Source organism: Lactuca serriola, chromosome 6, assembly GCF_051521515.1.
Source record: "Lactuca serriola cultivar US96UC23 chromosome 6, Lser_US96UC23_V15, whole genome shotgun sequence".
Classification (NCBI taxonomy): domain Eukaryota; kingdom Viridiplantae; phylum Streptophyta; class Magnoliopsida; order Asterales; family Asteraceae; genus Lactuca; species Lactuca serriola.
The window spans coordinates 9,263,998-9,287,618 of record NC_136413.1 but is presented as its reverse complement, the minus strand read 5'-3'; the positions used below and the strand labels follow the sequence as shown (position 1 = coordinate 9,287,618).

At 33.1% G+C, this 23,621-nt stretch overlaps 3 protein-coding genes across 6 annotated transcripts; 2 read left to right on the top strand and 1 right to left on the bottom strand.

The window, feature by feature from the left end:
- The first annotated feature begins 5,560 nt into the window (after window positions 1-5,560).
- Window positions 5,561-7,005, top strand: LOC145057495 (aquaporin PIP1-3). The gene is made up of 4 exons (XM_079005351.1): window positions 5,561-5,954; window positions 6,040-6,338; window positions 6,440-6,580; window positions 6,708-7,005. The coding sequence occupies exons 1-4, from the start codon at window positions 5,627-5,629 to the stop codon at window positions 6,801-6,803; spliced, it is 864 nt and encodes a 287-aa protein (XP_078861477.1). The 5' UTR covers window positions 5,561-5,626; the 3' UTR covers window positions 6,804-7,005.
- An 8,468-nt stretch (window positions 7,006-15,473) lies between these two features.
- LOC145058115 (uncharacterized) lies at window positions 15,474-16,336 on the top strand. Of its 4 annotated transcripts, none has more exons than XR_013686233.1 (3): window positions 15,474-15,594; window positions 15,687-15,954; window positions 16,023-16,336. XR_013686233.1 is itself a non-coding variant. In XM_079006033.1 (3 exons), exons 1-3 carry the CDS (start codon window positions 15,664-15,666, stop codon window positions 16,170-16,172), a joined length of 309 nt encoding a protein of 102 aa, XP_078862159.1. In that variant the 5' UTR covers window positions 15,601-15,663; the 3' UTR covers window positions 16,173-16,336. The 4 variants fall into 4 exon arrangements, 1 of the variants encoding a protein (XP_078862159.1); XR_013686231.1 differs by having other exon boundaries at window positions 15,475-15,594; window positions 15,687-15,741; window positions 15,874-16,336; XR_013686232.1 differs by having other exon boundaries at window positions 15,477-15,565; window positions 15,687-15,741; window positions 15,874-16,336.
- A 4,458-nt stretch (window positions 16,337-20,794) lies between these two features.
- Window positions 20,795-23,316, bottom strand: LOC145057412 (short-chain dehydrogenase TIC 32, chloroplastic-like). The gene is made up of 6 exons (XM_079005244.1): window positions 22,961-23,316; window positions 21,933-22,164; window positions 21,766-21,845; window positions 21,503-21,656; window positions 21,350-21,428; window positions 20,795-21,261 (listed from the first exon to the last, which is right to left on the bottom strand). Exons 1-6 carry the CDS (start codon window positions 23,070-23,072, stop codon window positions 20,965-20,967), a joined length of 954 nt encoding a protein of 317 aa, XP_078861370.1. The 5' UTR covers window positions 23,073-23,316; the 3' UTR covers window positions 20,795-20,964.
- Window positions 23,317-23,621: the final 305 nt, after the last annotated feature.

Here is a 23,621-nt window from a genome sequence, read left to right as displayed (position 1 = left end):
ACGTAAATCAAAATAATAATGTGATGAGTCTTGAGTGCGCTCCATCATCTCAAAAGCTGGCATCGGTACCTGTCTACTGATGACCTGAGAATACAAGTTATTTTGAAAGAGTTTATCAGCATTAAGCTGGTGAGTTCATAAGTATTTTAATGTCGGTGTTTGTTATCAAAAACATTTGAACATGTCTCAAATATAAGTTCATGTATGTAAGTGTTTGTAAAAGTTTGAATCTCTCAGAAAAACCTATATTTTCTAAAATAGTAGCCTTCTACCAAGGCTTTAACTGTTTTGTATGTTCGCTTGTTGTAAAAGTGTATAATTTCCCAAGTGCAACTATCTTTTAACAAAATATAGTTTGTACATTAAAATTTAAGTGAGGTTATCACTAAAAATGTGTAATGGGTAAATCATTGTAGTACTGTAGCTTAGTTTTATAGTGACTACTGCTGTACTAATTACCTTAACCGGATTTATATTAAGGTATAATGTGATAATTGCACCATACTATCGACTGATAACAACGACATAAAGAACGGTCGTAATAACGGAATGACGTTTGGCACCCGCAGACCTGCAGGTCCGGCTGTAGCTAGAAGCAAGGTGTAGGATAGTCAATCCAGTATAGATATATACGCAAACTCAACGCTCTCCCTCCAAGAGAATTATGGCTACAACTCGGGCCATGACATTTAAGGCATGCTCCGATACAGTGGATCACATTTGTTATCGTATTCTTGCATATGTGATGAAATGTTTCTCGTTCTACTATAGTTGTATATGTTCTCATAGTATAGTTGTATATATTCTCTTCCTAGTATAGACTCATGAATGAACTGACTCATTGATCTAGCAGTTGTAATAGTATGATTCTGTGTTACCCCGATGGTAACTTACTAACGGTGCGTCTAGTACGTATGAATATGGAAGTACTTTTATGTCTATATATGTATATTTGATATATAATTAATATGGAAACGACCTTCGGATGGTCACCCGAAATCCCACCAGACCACATCCAAATCGAGAAAAAGGAAATAGGGTGGATGGCCTTCCTAAGCCCTTTAAACATTATTTATACATCTATATATATATATATATATGGGCATGCAATTTATAATATAAAAGCACAAATCAGTGTTTATAAGACATTTGAAACATAAGTATTATTTTTAAAGAAAGATCGACTTGATGTCAATCTATAAAACAATTTGAAGGCGTAGATTTGATTGAAACAGTTTAAATATAAGGAACATTTGTTTAAATCACAGCTGTAATATAATTTGAAAAGTAAATGGGTTTGTAAAACATTTTGAAGTAAAACAGTTTGATAGACAGTTTGAACAGTGATAAAATCACTGGTTTCCCTAGTTATTAATCACATGTGATTAATGCAATCACATGTGATTGAAGCAATAACTATAAGTATTTAACTTGTATCCCCCCCTTGAAAGCATATAAAAGAATTTATAGAACATTTAGAAGGTAAATTAAGGGGTATGAACTCACTTGATTGATTGAAGAAAACGAGATGGAAAACCGGGCAGAGTTTCGTCTCGGAAAACGGATTTTTCTCGGGATTCTCGGGAATCTCGGGAGTAAAATCGACCCTCGGGACTTGAGCAAAAAGACCAGAGCTTCGGGTTTTAACGGGCACGGAAATCGAGGCAAGATCGTGAGAGAAAAGAGAGAAGTGAGCAAAATTTTCGGAAAGCCTCGCATTCTATTTATAGGAAGGCTGAACCGCCTCGGTACGCGGGGCGTACGCTCGTACGCAGCGCGTACGCGTACGTCATGCATGACCGAAGCCTCGACTGCCTCGGCTTCGGATGGGACGGGTTGCTGGGGAGGCGGGTCGGACGGGTCGGAAACCTCGGATAGGGCGACGTGGGCGATCCGAGGCCCTTGATCTCAGTACGCGGGGCGTATGAAGGTACGCAGGGCGTACTTCGGTCCTATCCGACGACTCCCCTTCGGATAATACCGGGAGTTTATAATTAAATTTATATTTATTTGAAATAAACTTCAAAAATTCATATCTCCCTCATACGAACTCCGTTTTTGACGTTCTTTATATCCACGCGAAGGTGAGACCATGATCTACAACTTTCGTTTAGATTCCGTTGGCAAATTCCGAAATTATTTTTATTATTTATTTATTAAAATGACGTGATTAAGGAATTTCTTCAAAAATTCATAACTTCCTCATCCGAAGTCAGATTTGGACGTTCTTTTTATGTACGCAAACCTTGATATGATTCCTACTACTTTATTTATCCCAAATAAGATTTTAGGAAGGTTATATTTTGACCTAAATTTGATTGGTTTTACATTACATTGACTCGAAATATCGGGTTGTCACAGAAAATATAACTGAGTATCAGAAGTTAATAGGAAAACTTATTTACTTAACTATAACTAGACCTAATATATCTTTTGATGTTCAGACTCTTAGCCAGTTTATGCATTCACCTAGACGTTTTCATTTGTCTGTTGCTTTTAGAATTTTCAGATATTTGAAATTAAATCCTGGAAAAGGTATTAAAATTGTGAAAGATATTATTTTTCAGTTAAGTGCTTATGTGGATGCTGACAGGGTTAAGTGCTTATTCGGTAGAAGGAGTGTGACTGGTTTTTGTGTATATATTGGACATAGTTTGGTTTCATGGAAGAGTAAGAAACAAAATATTGTTTCAAGGTCTTCGACTGAGTCGAAGTATAGTGCTTTGGCTTCAGTTTCGTGTGAGATTATGTTGATCTTGAAGTTATGCTTTGATTTGGGTGTTAAAAACTTAATTCCCGTTAATGTCTTTTGTGACAATAAGCCTGCTATTAAACTTGCTCTAAATCCTATATTTCACGAAAAAAACCTAAACACTTTGAAGTGGATGTGCATATTGTTCGTGATAAAGTTTCAAAAAGGGTAAAAAAGATTATTAAAATTGTTTCAGAAAAACAAAGGGCAGACATTTCTACTAAAGCTCCTACTTCTACTCAACATAATTTTTTATGTTCTGAGTTGGGGTTGTTTAATCTTTTTCAAATATAAAGTTTTAAAAAAGCATTCATATAATTTGTCAAGATTATCATAAAATAATTTGTTCTATATTTGTCTTTTGTTTGTATCTATTTATTATGCAGGAGGGTTGTTTGGTCATTTGTCATAGGTTGAGGGCTGACAATTGATTTCTTTTGTTCTTGTTTAAAAACACACAGATCTTTTATTGGGTCTGGTCTTTGGGTTTGATATGGATAATAAAATCCATATCCAATTTGAGTCTTGTACCCAAAGTATATAATGAGTGTGTTACATGTGTTGTTGGTCATTCAGTCTCAATTGTTCACATTTTACTTTCATTTTGCTCTCATTTGTTCTTCGTTTTCCCGTATAGATATTAGGGTTTATTAGGGTTCTTAGATTGTCCAGTTGAGTTCTTGTTCATCATCAAACTGACCTTAAGCACCAAACTGACCAATTGGATCTTATTTCCATTAATAAAAGAGTTGTTGATGTTGTGAATCGTTTTGTGTTTTTATCAGCTATCATACATGAATGGTTGTCCTTAATCTTAACTTTCTTAGCACCTTCACTTTTACCATCACCACCAATCTGACCTTAAGCACCAGATTGCCCCTCACTTCCTGACTTACCTTCATCAACATACTATTTTTATCCACTAAGCTTGTCATACACGATAATGGCCTTGGAATTCTCAACTCTTGTAGTCTTATTCAACGTGTCCTCCTTTGTAATGTCTTGGCAATTTTCAGCTTCTTGATAAACTTGGACTCCTTCATAGACCATAATGGAAAAGAAATTGTCTGCCTCTTGATCAGTCTGTACTCCTTCATCATCCACTGAACTAGAAACAAAGAGACGAAGAGAGAAATAAAGAGACACAACATGAGAAGACAAAACTACCATAATTTATAAGAAACTAGCGGGAATTAGTGTAAGTGACCAATCATGCTAATTTAGTGTGAAATAGGGACAAAACTTGCAACAATCAAGATAGTTAGACCAAAAGTGTTATGAAAATCGAACGTCAAGAAATAAAAATGTAATTTACTCTTGTTTTAATGCTTAAATATTGTTATAAGATTTAGCATGGATGTTATAATTTCCATTACAATATTAAATGATTATAATTATTATTTTAAAATCTAAAACTATTTAAAAGTTTCCATAAAACTTCCAAGCGGGTTTTGTACATCTAAGAATTGCCACATTGTGCATACCTAGACACCATGGTATTACTAAAAATGAGAAAATAAAAAGGAATTTCGATGGAAGAATGTAGAAGAAACTGGCAAGGGCAATAATGTAATTTTAAATTGTATAAAGAGCCGTTGTTACTTGTTAGACAGAATTTTGTGGGCGGTCGCTTTCCACAACGGTCAGAAAGGCCACCGGCTAATTGGCCTCAGCCACTCGTTGCCTTTGCTTTATATTTTTTCTGGTTAGGTTAAATGCTCTCATCAAACATCATTTTAATTTTATTTCTTAATGAATTTTAAAAGCAAACAGAGTGTTTTTGCTATATTAGTTTTCAAATATTATTAGTTTTCACTTTTCACATGAAACGCAACCCCAATTGTGTTTGGATGAATCGTGTATTTTACCATTTTATTTTGGACAAACCTTAAAAAAAATCCAATATATCTTCGTTCAATATGCATTAAAATCTTTATATATATATATATATATATATATATATATATATATATATATATATATATATATATATATATATATATATATATTTTAAAAACTGTCTAATTTAAGACTTTATATTTCCATAAAATATAAGATAAGACTTTTAAGGCACTTAAAAAATAACACTAACTGTTTATTTAATGTTTATTTAATGGTTCAATGAAATATGTTAAGTTTTTCCTGTTTATTTAACGGTTCAATAAAAATATGTTCAGTTTTTCTAAAATCATAAAGTCTTAATTTAGACTTTCAGAAAAAGTATATGGTTTTAATGTATTAACAATAATACATATATTTTTTTTTTACCAAATATGTTGTTTTACCAAATCAAATGCTTATTATATGAATTGATTTCCAAAGAAAGATAACATTAAATATGCCTCATTATAAAAAATTGGCATAATAATTATGAACAAGGTGATAGAATGACCCACACCAGATCATAATTTATTGAGTTCTAATACTGTTTAAGCCTCCTTTTGTGAGCTAAAATTTCAAAATATTGTCTTTTTGGTGCATAAAATAGTAATACTTAAAATATACTAAAATGAAAAGGGTGGCATAATTAACAATTAAACTAAAAAGACAACCAATAATTTGATGACACTCTGTAATAGATAACAACACAACACACAAACAAACAACTCAGAATCTGTCAACATATTTCATACCTCTGCTGTTTCCGGAATAAACAGACTAAATTAAACCACTACACATCATGAAGCTTACATTATCATTATCAAATTAACCAATCATTAATCACAAAATCAACAAAACTATTAAATTAACAAAAATACCCATTAATCCTCTTGACTTTTCAACTATAAAACCACACAACCCCTATCACTACTCCTCACAAAATCACCACTCACTAGAGAGAGAATTAAAAAGAAAAAGCTCCCAGCAACAACAATGGAGGGCAAGGAAGAAGATGTGAGACTCGGAGCCAACAAGTTTTCCGAGAGGCAACCCATCGGAACATCGGCTCAAACCGATAAAGACTACAAGGAGCCACCACCGGCGCCGTTTTTCGAGCCAGGCGAGTTGTCGTCATGGTCGTTTTACAGAGCCGGTATCGCAGAGTTCATCGCCACCTTCTTGTTCCTCTACATCTCGGTGTTGACTGTAATGGGTGTGGTCAAATCTCCGACGAAATGTGGCACGGTGGGTATCCAAGGAATCGCGTGGGCTTTCGGTGGTATGATCTTCGCTCTTGTCTACTGCACCGCCGGTATCTCAGGTATGTTTCCACTTTCCACCGGAACCCTAATTTTATCTTCTTTCTTCTTCAAATCGTCTAAAAACTACGTTTCATCTTCAAACAGGAGGGCATATTAATCCAGCTGTGACATTCGGTTTGCTATTAGCAAGAAAACTGTCGTTGACCAGGGCAGTGTTCTACATGGTGATGCAGTGTCTTGGAGCGATCTGTGGTGCCGGAGTTGTGAAAGGGTTTCAGGGTGATGCGCAGTACACGACGTTAGGCGGTGGTGCTAATGTCGTCGCCCATGGTTACACCAAGGGTGATGGTCTTGGTGCTGAGATTGTTGGCACTTTCGTGCTTGTTTACACCGTGTTCTCTGCAACTGATGCTAAAAGAAGCGCCAGAGACTCCCATGTCCCTGTATGCAACTCACTCCATTGACTATTGAATTATATACAGATATTCACTTTAGAAAAGGTGAGATTTTTATCTTGAATTAATTTTGAATGTGTTTATTGTAGATTTTGGCTCCTCTTCCAATTGGGTTTGCGGTGTTCTTGGTTCATTTGGCCACCATCCCCATCACCGGAACTGGTATTAACCCTGCAAGAAGTCTTGGAGCTGCCATAATATACAACAAGAGCCATGCTTGGGATGACCATGTATGTATAATTACCTTTAAAGTTCAAATTGTTCATCAAGATTTGATTTTTACTCGATAATATTCATCAAGATTGCATTTTTACAAGACTAGCTAATTTATGGTTGTTTGTTGATATGTCTTTGCAGTGGATCTTTTGGGTTGGACCCTTCATTGGAGCTGCACTTGCTGCTGTGTATCATCAGATAGTTATCAGAGCAATTCCCTTCAAGAGTAGATCTTAAATTCTTTTTTTTTTTTTTTTTTAATATTTCTTTGGATTTGGTTATTATGGTTTGTGTTGTTCTTGATTCAATTGTGGGTTTAATAAATGTGTGTAAATTATTCTCTCAAATCAATGGGTTTAATTTCTTTCTTCTGTGTAAGACAATGTAAGGAAGATCAAGATGATGTTTTTAGATGAATTCCTGTTGGGGTTTTACGAGATTCTCGGTTCCACTTTTCACTATTTCACTAACAAACGCATGTGAACTTGTACTAACAGCCAAATAAAGAAATTGATGGATCAATCAAACAATAAATTATATAAAGTAATCAATCAGACCAGACAATAATAGAGATTTACACTGTCGTTATGATAACAGAGAAAGGATTCGACTTTATATTTAATGTAATCAAACCAGAGGATACTAGAGATTTACTGTCGTTGTGATAATACAGAAAAAGGATCGACATTATATTCATTCAATGACACGGCGTGTAAAAATTACAAAGCCCTCACACCACCATGTGGCATCTCCAGCATGTTGCCATCGAACTTCAATCTAACATCACTAAATGTGCCCATTTTTTAAAAATTAGGATTTTCTCAATTTTGGAAAAACAAATTCAGAACCTGGTTCATTATGAAAAAATAGGTTATATATATTTCCTATACATTCCTTTTGGTGTATTATATACCCAAAATGGAATTAGAATGAATAATTAATCTTTAAAATGAGGAGGTAATTGGAATAAATGGATATAAAAGTAAGTTGAATAATTATATAAGTCAAAAGGCTTTTTAGGAGCAACATCCTAGAAGTTTAGACAACATTTAGTATATTTATTTTGTTAATTTTGTATAAGACAACAAGTCAATTTGTGTTTCATATAATGTGAACTTAATGAAAAATGGAAATGCACGAGCATAACTGAAGAATAATGTGTTATAATAGTTGAATGTGTAGTTGAGATAATGCAAAAAGACATTTGGAGTTAAAATGAAAAGTTATGTCATTATGACATGTTAGTTTTTTTTTTTTATTGATAATTTGATAATTTTGATACCCACAATCCTATGTTTGAGGATAAATGTGTTATAATAGTTGAATGTGTAGTTTTTTGATAATTTCGATACCCAATAAGCCAATATCCTATATTTGAGTCTATGTAAGTCGGGATTAAATGCATCAAATTGATTGATTCTTGATTTTAAAATGTAGCTAGGATGATATAGACCACAAAGCAAAAAGAATCAACCTAAGATGAGTTTGTGTGAGAAAGTTATGAATGTTTGAAGTTGAAAAAAAAAATTATGCATGAGCTTAGGAAAGTACGTTGCCTAAATAGGAAAGTCTAGAGCAAAACACGGCCTATGTTTTTCTAGGAATAGAAATTACGGCCCGTGTAACTTGACCAATGAAAAATTAATTGTTAGAAAGATTAATTCGGTCCATGGTGTCCTATAACCTTCTCAAACATTCTTAAAACTCTATCTAAGCTCCAGAGAACAAGGGAGAATGTTGCTTACAGTTCTTAAGCTCAAATTGAAGGTTATTCAAGTAATTTGAAAGGAAAAAGGCAAAATTTTTCACCATCTACTTGGATTAAGTGTAGGTCACATTTCTATAACTTGAGTTCACTCTAATGGAAGAATTGAAAGGTAACATGTGAACCATGGGTTATATATATATATATATATATATATATATATATATATATATATATATATATATATATATAAAAGTAGAAATCTTGATGATAAAGATGAAATGAGTAGTGAAAACATGTTTTCTAACATTAAATGTTCAAGATAAAGCATATATGTGACATCCTCAAAATCACGGCCAGAAAAAACCGATTTCATTTATGTTTTTTAAAATAATTTCAGAGTAAATCCTTTTGATTTAAAAGAGTTGCGGAATTTGTTTCCAAAACAAAATATGATAAAATAATATTTATCAAAGCATTTCATCAAGAGATGCATTTTCATTATATAATCAAAACTCGGGATGTCATGTTCCGATACAGACCATAAAACATAAACGATAACATTACGAGTCATTCAACGAATATATACATATATAGACTTGTAAACAAAACAACTCGATGATTCATCCATCTTATGCCCTTGCGCCACTTCCTGTAATACAAATAAACTGAGTGGGTCAGGCTTGGGAGCCTGGTGAGCATATAGGGTTTTCAACCCACAATAAATAATTATATTTAATTTCACCAACCAACAATAACCCGATTACCCATTCCCGTTATCCTCACTTTATGTCCCTAAAACAACATCTATCTCAAGGGACCTAATCTAGGATTTTCATCGAGACGGACATTATTGCTAAGGGGTTTCCTCAACAATAGATATCCTAAAGGCAACCATGAGGGGGATAGAGTACACCGGTGAACACATCGTTCACAACACCTACAGGTTATGAACATGCTAGCGTTCCACAGGACTGTCTAGAAAGAGTCTGTGGTCGTTATCCATACTCCGCTGAATAACTAGATCAACAACATCATCGAGGCCTCTCATCTGTTTATCACGCATCGACTATCTACCCATGTTCTACCCAACATATTAGTAGATAAAATATATAGTTTCATACATAGTTTAAAACCTGTATAGCATTCTCATTCTATACATATTCCACATAACAGATGAGGCACACACACACATAACATGTATTTCATAGAGAATAAATCATATCTATGAGATAGAAGAAAGTGAATATACATTCACACATATAACAACAAAATATACACATAACACGTATTTCGTATAAAATACTTCATAGTTATGTGTTAGAAGAAAGTAACTACACACTCACTTGATCAGAAGATGATCGGACAACACTACGGCTCTAAGAGTAGTATTCTTCGGTGAAACCGGAATCAATTCACACACCGGGCTTCTCGTGGGCAGAGCTTCGGCTCGGAAACTCTTTTCTTCTCAGGATCTTCGAGCTTCGGGACTTGCTTCGGGTCTCGGGATGATCACCAGGGCTTCGGGGTATTCCTTGTACGTAAATCGAGGTAAAACGGGAGAGAAAGAAGAGAAAATAGCAACCTTAAACGGTTGGCCTCGCTTTCTATTTATAGGAGGTTGATTTTCATTCCTCACGTCGTGAGTTTCTAAAGCTCACGTCGTGAGCCCGATAGGTCACCGCGTTCGTCATTCGTCCACTTGTGTCTGCAGGTTTGAAAGGTCAAATCGGCCTGCTCACGTCGTGAGTCCTGACACAGGCTCGGTTTTCGTGCCCCGAACTTCAGAAATTTATATCTTTCGCATACGAGCTCCGTTTTCGACGTTCTTTATATCTACGCGTAGGTGAGATTATGCTCTACAACTCTCGTTTAGACTAAACTCCATTCGAAATTCATAACTCCTTCATCTGAACTCCGTTTTCGTCTGTCTTTTTATCGTTTCACTACTATCGATGAGATCTTCGATTCTCATTTAGATTATGTCGGCTAAAAATCACTCGATCTCAAATCGAGGATTCGGGCTGCATACTGCTAAGTTGAAACTTTGGAAAATCATAACTTCCTTATACGAAGTCAGATTTGGGCGTTCTTTTTATGCACGCTCTCGGTTTAACGAACCCTACGACTTTCGTTTAGATCACTAAGGATAGATACCGCTCTATCTTAAATTCATATTTTACGTCATTCAGCGTCATGCCGGTTCCGTCGCGAAACTTCGACAAGTCATAACTTCTTCGTTATAACTCGGATTTCGGCGTTCTTTATATCTCCGAAATCCTTGTTTCGACCACTACAACTTTATGTAAAAATATCGGGCTTATCTCACACTTTAATTTTGACGCTTATTTTTATCCTTTATTAATTATATCTTTATAATTAAGTAATAAGCACACAAATACACATAATTCACATAATACTCAAATATTTCATCATTAATACTTAAAAAAAGTTACAAGGGTTAACCTAAACTATTACATCAACGAAAATGCATTGCCTGGAAACACGGGCATTATAATATAGTTCATGGTATGCTAAATTAGGAAAGTATGATCTAAATTTGAGTTTTGGTAATTTGCTAGATACTTGAAATTGAAATGTTAATAAATTAGTATACATATAGATAAGTTATCATAGTTATGGATTTAATAAAGGTGTGTAAATTAATTCTCTCAAAGGGTTTAATTTATTTCTTCTGCGTAGTTTGTTAATCCTTATAAGATAATGGAAGGAAGAAGATGATGTTTTTAGATGAATTCTTGTTGGGGTTTTACAAGATTCTTGGTTTCACTTTTCACTATAGGAAATTCACTTTTCCACCAACATACACATGTGAGCTTGTACTAACAGCCAAATAAAGAAATTGATTGATCAATCAAACAATAAATTATAGTAATAAAGTAATCAATCAAACAATAAATTATAATCAATCAAACTAGACAATAATAGTAATTAATCAAACCAGAGGATCAACATTATATTTAGTGACACACCGCCATGTGGCATCTCCAGCTAGTTGCCATCGAACTTCAATTTAACATCACTAAATGTGCCCATTTTTTAAAAATTGGGATACATATTTCCTCAGTGATACATATTACAATGAATAATTAATCTTTAAAATAGGAAGTTGGAATAATTAGATATAAAAGCAGAATGGGTTTTTAAGGCTTCCCACATAGGTGCCACGAGGAAAAATAAACGAGTATATAAGTCAAAAGGCTTTTTAGGAGCAACATCCTAGAAGTTTGGATAACATTTAGCATATGTATTTTGTTAATCTTGTATAAGACAACAAGTGAATTTGTGTTTCATATAATGTGAAGTTAATGAAAAATGGAAATGTACGAGCTAAAGTGAAGAATAATGTGTGTGTAGTATTGCAAAAAGACATTGGAGTTAAAATGAAAAGTTATGTTATTATGACATGTTAGTTTTTTATTGATAATTTTGATACCCGACATCCTATGTTTGAGGATAAATGTGTTATAATAGTTGAATGTGTAGTTTAGACAATAAATGAGATAATGAAAAAATGACATTTGTATGCCATTTTGAAAATGGCATGTTTTTAGGTTTTGATAATTTTGATACCCAACAAGCCAAGATCGTATATTTGAGTCTATGTAAGTCGGGATTAAACACATCAAATTGATTGATTCTTGATTTCAAAAGGTAGTTAGGATGATATAAAACACATAGCAAAAAGAATATGAGTATAAATCTTGACGATAAAGATGAAAATGAGTAGTGGAAACATGTTTTCTAACATTAAATGTTCAAGATAAAGCATATAGTTCATGGTATGCTAAATTAGGAAAGTCTGATCTAAACTTGAGTATTGGTAATTTGCTAGATACTTGAAATTCAGCTTAAATGTTAATAAATTAATATACATATAGATACTTTTGGTTTGTTGAAAGATTTAAAGTTTGCGGGAATTTTCAATAGTTTAATTACTTATATAGTTGTTAAAAGTAATATCTAAAGTGTTTCACATCACTATTTCAAACTAATCTTATGAGAGAGATATCTCTCCCCTTCAGCGTCACATGATCCCCTTCTAACATTATCAAAACCAAATTCATCTTTCATTCAATATAAACTTCACAACAATTACAATAAACATCAACAATCATTGCTGTAACATCCGGATTTCCCGGTATTATATTTTATCATTTTATTTCTGAGAAAAAGAGAGGGACTCGAAGATTTGAGTCGTACACTCGTCGAGTAGGACCGCGATTGCTGACTGGATTAATGAACGGACTCGACGAGTTGGAAAGGGTGGACTCGACGAGTCCGCGCTGTGGATTGAAACCCTAATTCTCGGGGTCTGTGCCCTATTTAAAGGCCTTTATGGCCTCCATTTGCGGCTACCAATCCTGAGAGAGAAACCCTAGAGAGCTTGAGCGAGTTGTGAGAGAGATTGAGCTATTTTGATCATTTTTGGTGTGATTTTGCAAGGAGAAAGTGTTTCCAGCAAAGGGAGGTCAAGAGGATTGCATTTCAGTGGGTTTTCAACTTGGATCTTCAAGTTTGAGGTAGCTATTCGATCCTATCCTTCTGTTTTGCTTAAGGGCATTGAATTTACGGTTTTCTATACCTTTTTATGGCTTGTTTAGTTGAGTATAGTGTCCCATTGAGTGCTAAACTCTAGATCTGGACCTTTTGAGGTCCAAAGAGCTTGAACCACCTTGCTTTTTGTGGTTCTATGGAGGAAACGGACATAGGTTGCCATGTTACAATAAACACCTTTTTTTACTGCTTAATAATTTTTCCGACCCTTTTCTCCCAATGTTTTTTGGATACTCCCCAAAATTGAAGCCGGTAATCAAAAAAACTCTTTCGGCCCATAAACCATTTTCGTATTGCCTACTCGAAAATATAATCGTTTTATTCCATCTTGAGATAAAACAGGGTCCGACCGGATCTGATGATGGAACATTTTATGAAACAATAATGCGTCCCCTTGTAAACGAGGGACATCAATAAAATAACCAAAGACAGTATCTCTGAAAATGGCACGTCTGTCATCATCTAAAACTTCAAATACTTCCCATATGTTACCGCCCGAACCTTTTAAGTTCGCAAAGGCTTTCGTATTGATAAAACTTAAATTATGCTGCAAAAAAAAAACACAAAAACAAATTAGAGAACTAAAAAATATTTTCTTTTTAAAATATATGATTACGAACTGCAATAAGTACATAAACAATTAGTAATGCAAATACAATTTCTTAATTACTAATATATATATTTCTGATAAAAAACAATAACATACACATATATAAACAATTTTCCAAGTTATACAACAAATATATTTACAATAAAAAACAATATCATACATAATTATAAAAACATTTTATTAAACAAATTTTCAACTTAAACGACAAATATATAAATAACTTTTATCTTTCTAATTAAAACTAACATTTTATAACCATATAAACAAACAATTTTTCAAATAAAACGGCAACCAAATTAACAATTTCGCAACTTATACGACAACAACTTTATACAAATTTTCAACTTATACGACAAACACAAACAATTTCTAACAATATATATATATGACAAATTTTCAACTTATACAAATGTTATACTTATACGACAAATATATATACAAACGACTATTTTGCACATACTATAATTTAACTATTTTTCGTTTTATATAAACAATTATACGATAAGAATATACAAGTTTTCAGGTTATACAACAACTAAACAAACAACTAAAATAACAAATTGTAAACATTATCTACGCAGTCTCTACTTGTACATTCAAACAAACACTAACAAAATAGCATTTAAACTTCAAGTATACTAAAGAAATATTAAAACTATCAAACACAACAAAATTACCCTTTTTTTTAACACTAAATAATACACCAACTGATAAAATAAAAAATAATTTTAAACATTAAAAGAGTTAAAATCTAACCATATTTGCGGGATTGTTGACATAATCCTCCATTTTCTTCAAAAACTAAGCCAAAATTCCGAGAGAAGCCCAAAGATAAAAAGAGTTTTTGTGTAGAGAAGGGTGAAAAATGGAGAAAAAAAACGTTTATATAGTCAAAAACGAGGGTATTTCGCAGGTGAGGCTCCATTTCGCAGATGGAGCTTCTCATCTGCGAAAGTACAAGCACCTAAAGCACAGCTGTGCTTTAGGTGCTTGTACTTTTGCAGATGAGAAGCTCATTTCGCAGATGGGGCATCTCCATCTGCGAAATCGTTGGCTATTTTTGTAATTTCGATTTTTTTTGGCTATTTTTGTAATGTCATTAGTGTAAATGACTATTTTTTTTTAAATTTCTCTAAATAAAAAACTATAAAATAAAATAGCTAAATATTTATATTACGTGTTATCTGGATAAAAAAAAAAACCAATCACTCATATACATTCAATGTGATTAAGTCAAAAAAGGTAAATAAAAAAAGAAAATTAAAAAAATACATTCTTAATATATCACAAAGTGAAGAAGAACCAAAAACTTAACTTACCTAAAAGTTTTGATTATAAATTAAAAAAAATCCTTCGAATAGAACCATAAAGTCTAAACAATCGTGAATAATGTTTACAAATTATAGAATTAGCCGATTAAGAATTACAACATTAATCAATAATCTAACTCAATGTATGATTGGAAAATTGTGTGTGTCTGCATGATCTGCGTGATCATCCTTTGATGGTTTGATTGCATGTTCGTCTCCTGATATGTGAGGATTAATGAAATATATTTTGAAATTTTAATGGGTCTTAAATAAGTTTGACAATATTATTTTATATATAATCCATAATTTTGATGTATTAAAATATAAAATTAGCGGTTCAGTTAATAATGGTTCGGTTAACCTATAAAACCATAACCGAATCGTTTGTTATCGGTTAACAAAAATTAGAAATCGAACCAACGGTTTTTAAAACAGTTTGGTTATTATGGTTCGGTTATATCGGTTAATTTGGTTATGGTTCAGTTTTTCGGTTATTATGCTCACCCCTGCCTTTTTTGGTTATTGTTCAAATTTTCTCCACCAATTAACATGTAAAAAAAAAAGATCAAAAAGCGACACTTAAGAAATTTTCGGATATACCCAATAATTATTCGACCCGACCTCAAGCCCGAATACCCGAAAACCGAATTAGTCCGATTTCGGGTATTTTTTTTTTTACAGAAACCCAAAATTTTACACGTAGTTATATATACCGTGAGTGTTGGTGAAAGCTAGGGTTTGGGTTGGTTTGGAGCGATTTGGAAGAAGGCGAACTGATGGCGTCTACTACGGCTAGGTTTGTTGAAGTTGTTTTATGTTACCGGTGTAAGTTATTCCATTGTTAATTGAATAGTGAAATAATTAATCAACCTTTGTTACATCTCTTTTTGTTTGATGGCGTCCTCCTCCTGTACCAGAGAGGAAACAGCAGAAAGCGTTGTTGGGCAACAAGCTGCATATTTGCGTGGCCAGGTCTCGTCACACACTCCTAGAGTTTGTTTAATTGCATCGATCGGTGAAATTTGAGTCGTAGAGTTTGGGGAAAGTTGATGTTTTTCTATGAATTATCAGATCAGATGATGTATGTTTTGATAACCTACGCAGATTTCGGAACATGTGAAAAGTGCCAAGGAAGCTGAAGCTGAGTTGGCTGAGGTTCTGAAAACCCTAAGATCTTTGAGGAGGGTAATGGAGCCCGGATTTTGGGTTTTGTTCTTTTTAGCAAAATACTATGAGTTATCTCTAATATGCAGGTTGGTGAACCTGAAGACCCAGAGGAAGCGAAACTTGAAGCTGAGCTGGTTGGTATCCTGGAGACCAATAGATATCGGATGGAGAGAATCGTGCAGTTTCTAAGCAGCAGCAGCAACAACAACTTGGAACCACCATCGAAGGTCTCCTAATACTATGTTAGTCTAGCAATTAGCGGATTTGAGAAAAGGACCATCAAGAACCTTTAAAGAGAAGAATTTTTAGCATATACACATACCAAAAAGTTAAAACAGTGGTTAACAAGATTATAAAGGATGTAACTTTATGAGGTTATTTGATCTGTCCATTTTTGTTATACTCTAACTCTTTGATGGGTAATTAATCACTCCAAAGCAGAAGGCAGTCATGGTACACTTACCCAGCGTATGGAAAACAAAAACTTGTTCTATTTCTATCAGTGTCAGACATTAAGATTACAAATTCATTTAAACTTGAAAACATAATTAATTTAAACCTGACAGGGAACGGAACTTTTCCTTTAATTTATTCAATTTAATTAACCCAAGTTTATTTATAATCCAACATTCCAACAACCAATCTTTAGATGATTTATTAAAAGGAAAATGACTTATCAAAGTAATTAATTTTTCCGTATGTTTACATCTGGGTAACTATCTTTTTTTTTTGTACACATTCAGGTAACAAACTTGTTGGAAGTGTTCACATATGCCCATTATGACCTGCTATAGGAGGTTACATCCTAAATGTGAACACTTTCAACAAGTTCCTAACCTAGATGTGTACAAAAAAAATAGTTACCCAAATATAAACAATTCAACAAGTTCCTAACCTAGATGTGTACAAAAAAAATAGTTACCCAAATATAAACAAAATGAAATATAACAGTAAATTACACGAATGGTCCCTGTGGTTTGGGGAAATTTTTGTTTTTGGTCCCTTACTTATTTTTTTTAACTCGAATGGTCCCTGCTGATTATTTTTGTTGCGTGTTTGGTCCCTGTCGTATTTATTTTTTTAAATATATAAAAAAAATATATATATAAATAAGAAAATTAATTAAAAAATAAATTAATAAGTGTACAATAGTCTTTTAGGTAAGACGATGACCAAATGCGTAACAAAAATAAATAGTAGGGATTATCCACGTTAAAAAAATAAATTAATTAAAAAATTAACATTAGGGATCATCCGAGGAGATACAGATATGTGGGGTCTATTAATTTTTTTTAAGAATATAAAAAATAAATACATAAATAAGAAAATTAATTAAAAGTTTAATTAATAAGAGCATAATAGTCTTTTTAGGTAAGACAAAGACCAAACGCGCAACAAAAATAATTAGTATGAACCATCCGAGTTAAAAAAAAATAAGTTAGAGACCAAAAACACAAATTCCCCCAAACCACAGGGACTATTCGTATAATTTACTCTTACTTTTCGTTTTGTTCATATTTGGGTAACTATTTTTTTTGTACACATCTAGGTACCGAATTTATTGAAAGTGTTCACATCTAGGATGTAACCTGCTACAACAAGTTATAATGGGAATATGTGAACACTTCCAACAAGTTTGTTACCTGGATGTATACAAAAAATAAATAGTTACCCAGATGTGAACATACCAGAAAGTTAATTACCTTGATAAATCATTTTCCCTTTATTAAAATATAAGTGTAATTTCATCTCACAAGTTACAAGCAATTTCCTCCATAAAATTAACAGAGAAACCACCTATGGAAAACTACTTAAAGTACTTGCAAATATTTGTTTGCTTCCTTTTAGGGTTCTTCACCTAAAATTAGGGGGCAACTCTCAACCCAACTCGTAATCCGACACTGACCCAATCCGAAAATAGACGGGTTTGGGTTGAGATTTTTGACCCATCAACCCGTTTATTTCATAGGTTGGGTTGGGTTACCTGTTTGGGTTCATGGGTCAACCCGCTAACCTGTATATATATATATATATATATATATATATATATATATATATATATATACACACACACACACACACACAAACATATTACATTTAAAAAATAGATATATCTAATTATTAATGCAATCTGATTATCTTCCGTATTCATAATATTTCGTATCATTGTATTTATTTTGTATTCGTATGTGGCTAGTCTGCGTTTACAATGCCCTAATAAAAAAAGAAAAAACAAATGTTGTTATTATTAGATACTCACGAGTCACGAAGGAAGAGAACGTCCACTTTGTATGAATGTTTTCATTTTTCAATTTTATTTGGATGTTAATGATTTTATGAATTTATGTGAAAACGTTTTTATTTTTTTTTATTTTTTTTATGTTAATTAATTTATTCACTTTATGACTTTACTTTGAAAAAACCTCATTTTTGAAAATATGTTGCTTATATATTAAACAAGTTATATGGTTTGAGTTCGAACCACTAATTTTTGAACCCGCGAACACATATATACTTAAACGGGTTATATGGTTGGGTTGAGGTTTCCAACCCACCAACCCGTGACCCGCCAATCCGTATATTATATGAGTTAGGTTGAATTTATGTTTCCTGACCCGCCAACTCGAACCCAACCCGATTGTCAGGCCTACTTAAAATCACACACACCCACCACAACCGTATAGAAATTCAAAAATAGCGTAATCAAGAGCATGAAAACTACAAAGCCCGAAAAGAAAGTGTGCGTGAGCGTATGGTTCGTGGTTGAAAACTTAACATACATTGCAAACGGACAGACAAACGAACGGAATTCGAGGCCATAACAATTAGCATCCAAAGAGCTATAAACTTGATGTAGAGGAAAGATAAATAGGCTAATTTTGTGGCCGCCAAATAACATATATAGAAATTTACTTGATGTATTGGTTGGAATATATGAATCAAAATTAAAATAAAACTGATGGAAATATAAGAGGTTATATAGTTAAAAAGACACTATGTATGTGACATGATACTTGGCATCAAAGCATCAACTTTTATTAAATAACCATAATAAAGTATAAGAGAATATTCCAAGAAGATTAACTAATTAAAATTACAAAAAAAAAAAAAAATAGAAGGAATATTACAAATACTACTTTAGATTTCATTTGCCCAACTAATTACAAGGTTGCCAATATTCACGTTCATTAGAGGCACAAACCCCGAAAATTAGGGTTTCCCATTAAATAGAGGCCATGTCGTGACCAATATACTGTCACGCCGTGACTCCAACTTAATCTTCATGCAAACTCAGACCATGACCACGTCGTGGGGACTCATTCACCACATCGTGGCCACCGAGAATCCAATAGCTTTAAACAAGAATTTTAAGAACATACCAGAAAACTTGGCATTACACATGATATCCTAAGAACGGGATAAAGGAATACTCTATTTGGAATGTACTTCCCTTCAAGAAGTAGATGTTTAGCGATAACTTAATAATTTGATCCGTTCTTCCTATTTTGTTAAGGTTGATAGGGTGTTATTTTTACGATTAACCATAAGATTTAGATCAATAAATAACTGAATGATTGTATGGCAGGTATACCGTCGTGATACAGAAAGACCCATAAGGTTTTAATTTGGTTTGTGATCATGCATCACATACATATTACATTGCATGAAGTATGTTGAAATAAAAGATTGTTTTATCAAATGTTTTGATAATAAATTATGCCCAAACCCATGTAGCTCACAATACAACTTTATCTTATGTATTTTTTTATGCCACGTATCTTAGGTTCAAGGATAAAAGATCAGAAGATGCTAGCCTTAGAAGTGGACTTTTGAAGTTAGAAGACTAAAATAGTTTTTTTTTTTTTTTTTTTTTTTTACCATGGTTTTGGTGTGATAGTAAGTTGTAACACCCAATGTAGGTTGTGTTTTGAAACAAAATGATGTTGTTTTTGTGCGGGACCATACTTTGGTAAATTATGGCTTGTTATCGCAAAATATTTGAAAAACTAGTTTTTTTCAAAACCATAAAAAAAATGGGGTGTTAAATTAGCCTTGCAAGGCTTATAGCATAAATGTCATGTCTCTTGTGCGCAAAAGGGAGGGGTTGTGCAAATGCCAACAAAAATGGATTCGGAAGGGGTTCGATGAACTTGTGATCGAGCACATCCTATGGACATGAATGAACTATTGATCGACTAAAAAATCTTACGGCAACTGATTCCTTTTTTCCTTCAATTTTGGTTCGACCGGACTACAAAAAAGAGCTTCTAGCGGTTGTATCAATGATAGACCTAGCCACACATTTTCCATTTGCATCTTATATTGCCACCTACGTGGTAATCGGTCACCTCCAGGGCTTATCCAATCTAGTTTAAGTGATCGATCAGTACCTCTAGTTGAAACCGCACATTGTCATCTATGGTGTAATCAGTCACCTGGATGATTCCTCTACCCCGGTTTGAGTGTTCGATCACAACCTCCAACTCAAACTACCCGGTCGTATTAGTGTACATATGTTACAGTCTTACTCAATGAGACCGTTCCCCACTGCACTACATTTGGTCTCATTCCTAATGTTCTTGCCCAAAATAATTTCGTATCATGAGAATATATACAACCACTTATTAGAGAAGATTAGTGGATGTTGTCAAATGTAACTTTGTGTCGCCTTTACCGGTTGAAATACTTTACACTGTCTCATTTGATTGTTACACCTTGATATAAACTTTTAACACATACTTTTGGTTTGTTGAAAGATTTAAAGTTTGTGGGACTTTTGCTAATTTCTAAAGTGTTTCAATTCACTATTTCAAACTAACCATACGAGAGGATATCTATAATCTATCCCCTTCTAGCATTGTCAAAACAAAATTCATCTTTCATTCAATATAAACTTGACAATAATTACAATAAACATCAACAATCATTGTTCCAATGTAGTAAAAGTCTAAAATACAAACACACCAACAAACAAACAAGCATTATCAAAACAAAATCAAGGCACCAAGAAATAAAAACCTTATAGTCTCACCTTGATTCAGTCAACTCCAAACTGAAATCCCACAACTTCTTAACCATTTCTGAATCATCTACATATTTGCTTGCTTTTGATATGTTACAATCAGCAAAATACTCTCCACTAACACCCTTCACTTGTGGATGCAAAGCTACATAGCATGTAGTTGCAGCTCCTTGTGGGATATTTTTCAACAGACTAAAAGCTATCTTGCTTAATATTGACGCCACAAATCCTTGGTTACGTAAAAGATTGGTTTTAATAACTCCAGGGTGTAATGAATTCACACTCACATTCACACCTTCTTCCTGATTCCACCAAAGTAAAAGTATATTAAATTCATGGGTCAAAAAAAAGTTTGTATTTTTATCTAAGAAAAAAGTCAAAAGCAATCACCTTCAGGCACCTTGATAGCTCCTTAGCATGTAATGCATTAGCAAGCTTTGATTGCCCATAAGCATGAAAAGCACTATAGCTGAAATCAAGAAAATCAAGTGAATTATTTGTTTTATGAATTATGTTATAATAATAATAATAATAATAAAATACCTCTTTTCATCGTTGATCTTGTCAAACCTAATTCCCTCAGGGTATGCCATCTTCTGAAGCTCAGATGAAACAACAACTATCCTTCCTTCTTTTTGGGTTTTACTTGAAGTTTTTTTCATTGTATCCAACAACAAATTTGTCAAAAGAAAATGACCTAAAACAAAACAAAAACATAAGAACATGTTTTACTAAAGAGCATTTTCATTTTACATTATCTTTCTTTTTTGTGTTTAATAAACATTAAGTCATTAACATTGACATACCAATATGGTTGGTTGCAAACTGCAATTCTATGTTGTCTTTTGAAAGAGTGAATGGAGGAGACATGATTCCTGCATTGAGACTTTATAAAAGAGACATAAATAAAGTCAAAAATGCAACTTTCAAGAATTGGAATCTTGAAATCTTGATGAAGGAATTGGTTTTATACATTAGGATGTTTAAAGGAAGATCCTTTGAAATGTATTGAGATGCGAAATCCCTTACAGATGCCTGTGAGCTTAAATCTAACTCCATTACATCGATTTTGGCATTTGGGATTTTCTCACAAATGCTTGCTTTGACTTTTTGACCAAGTTCCACGTTTCTGACTGGCATCACCACGTGGACCCCACGTAAGGCAAGAACACGGGCTGTTTCTAAGCCAATACCACTTGACGCTCCTAAATATTCACAAATTTGTTGCAAGATTAGTGATATAACAGAAGGAATTGGTGGATTTATATATATTATAAGAGTCTTGTTATGTTAATGATTTGTAAAGTTTATTGTTAAAAGATAGTTGAAAAATTGTCATCATGAATTTAATAGGTTTAAGAAACTGTCATGGTTAAAAGTTGCAAGAAAAGTAGTTGCATTTTTTATTTGTTCTCATCATATACGATTTTCACTTAAAGAATAGAATCAAACATAAAAAAATGGCCTCGTGATATTAGTTATTATTTATATAATTTTTATATCTTTTGGTCAAAAAACTAGTTCTATTTTATGCAGTCGCGTTTTAAAAATAAAATGATGAATTACTCATAAAGTAAAAATAACCAAAAAATTTGCAATCACAATCACCATCCACAAAGCTTCAATTACAGTAAGAAGTTTGACTTGTAAGATGAAATATGCAATAGAATCATGATCAGATCACAAATTGATTCTATAGAAACCATTTCAAAGAACCCCCTTTTTTTATGATATTCAATTGCCCAATTAAACGATCATATAGATTGAAAGATTGATATGGTCCAGAACTGATAACAAGAAATTTCACAAGAACGCGTTTGAGATATAAATTAACAATGGGAAAGCAAAAAGGAAATTTCTAGAATCACTATGTAAAGCCAATCTTTGAACTTTTCGAGCATTAACCTTTTGACACATTTAAGAGAAACAGAGCTAGAGAGAAGAAAATTACCAGTAACAATGGCGATTTAAGAGAAGCAAAGCTAGAGAGAAGAAGATTACCAGTAACAATGGCGGTAAGGCCAGCTCCATCGATTCCATTGGTAACATCTTCAGCTTTAGAGTTTGCTGAAAACCCTGATGGCCCATTGAATAATGAGAAAATCCAAGTCATTTTCCGCAAAACTTTTGATTGATTGGTCTCAGAAACTTGTTTTTTTTATCCAAGATTCAGAAGACCTCAGTCAAAATTGAGTAGTAAAGAAGAAGATGGCGACGAATATTTGAGTAGAAATAAAAGATTGAAAATTGACTATTGAGAGAAGGGGGTTTCAGATTTCGATAGAAGAATAAGAACAATAAGAACACAAAGGCGGCTTGGCCTTTCACGCGATTTCTGCTTAAAAGAAGGAAGTTCCATTTGAAATTTAATTTGATGATGTGAAACCGTTTAATTGAATAACAAATTTTGTCCTTGTACTTTACATAGTTTTCAACTTGACACCCTATCTTTACGTTAACTCCCTTTCGTTTCTAATAATATTTTATTTACTATTCTTCATAATCAGTATATACTATTTATATTCAACAACATAACTTCATTTGCCATTTGAATTTTGACACACGATCGCAGAATGGTGATTTTAGGGGCATTGGTGTTATGTTAATTTCCACAATATGAAGGACGTTATTTGTCAGCTTCTGGATGTTGGAGGTTCACGTG

Excerpts from the sequence above, each read along its gene's own strand:
- LOC145057495 (XM_079005351.1), top strand. The coding sequence starts at position 5,627 with ATGGAGGGCAAGGAAGAAGATGTGAGACTCGGAGCCAACAAGTTTTCC. Across the intron at positions 6,339-6,439 it reads CCAGAGACTCCCATGTCCCT|ATTTTGGCTCCTCTTCCAAT; the intron begins GTATGCAACTCA and ends TGTTTATTGTAG. Across the intron at positions 6,581-6,707 it reads GCCATGCTTGGGATGACCAT|TGGATCTTTTGGGTTGGACC; the intron begins GTATGTATAATT and ends ATGTCTTTGCAG.
- LOC145058115 (XM_079006033.1), top strand. The coding sequence starts at position 15,664 with ATGGCGTCCTCCTCCTGTACCAGAGAGGAAACAGCAGAAAGCGTTGTT. Across the intron at positions 15,742-15,873 it reads CTGCATATTTGCGTGGCCAG|ATTTCGGAACATGTGAAAAG; the intron begins GTCTCGTCACAC and ends TAACCTACGCAG. Across the intron at positions 15,955-16,022 it reads CCCTAAGATCTTTGAGGAGG|GTTGGTGAACCTGAAGACCC; the intron begins GTAATGGAGCCC and ends TCTAATATGCAG.
- LOC145057412 (XM_079005244.1), bottom strand. The coding sequence starts at position 23,072 with ATGACTTGGATTTTCTCATTATTCAATGGGCCATCAGGGTTTTCAGCA. Across the intron at positions 21,846-21,932 it reads CTTCCTTTAAACATCCTAAT|TCTCAATGCAGGAATCATGT; the intron begins GTATAAAACCAA and ends TCTTTTATAAAG. Across the intron at positions 21,429-21,502 it reads AAGATCAACGATGAAAAGAG|CTATAGTGCTTTTCATGCTT; the intron begins GTATTTTATTAT and ends TCTTGATTTCAG.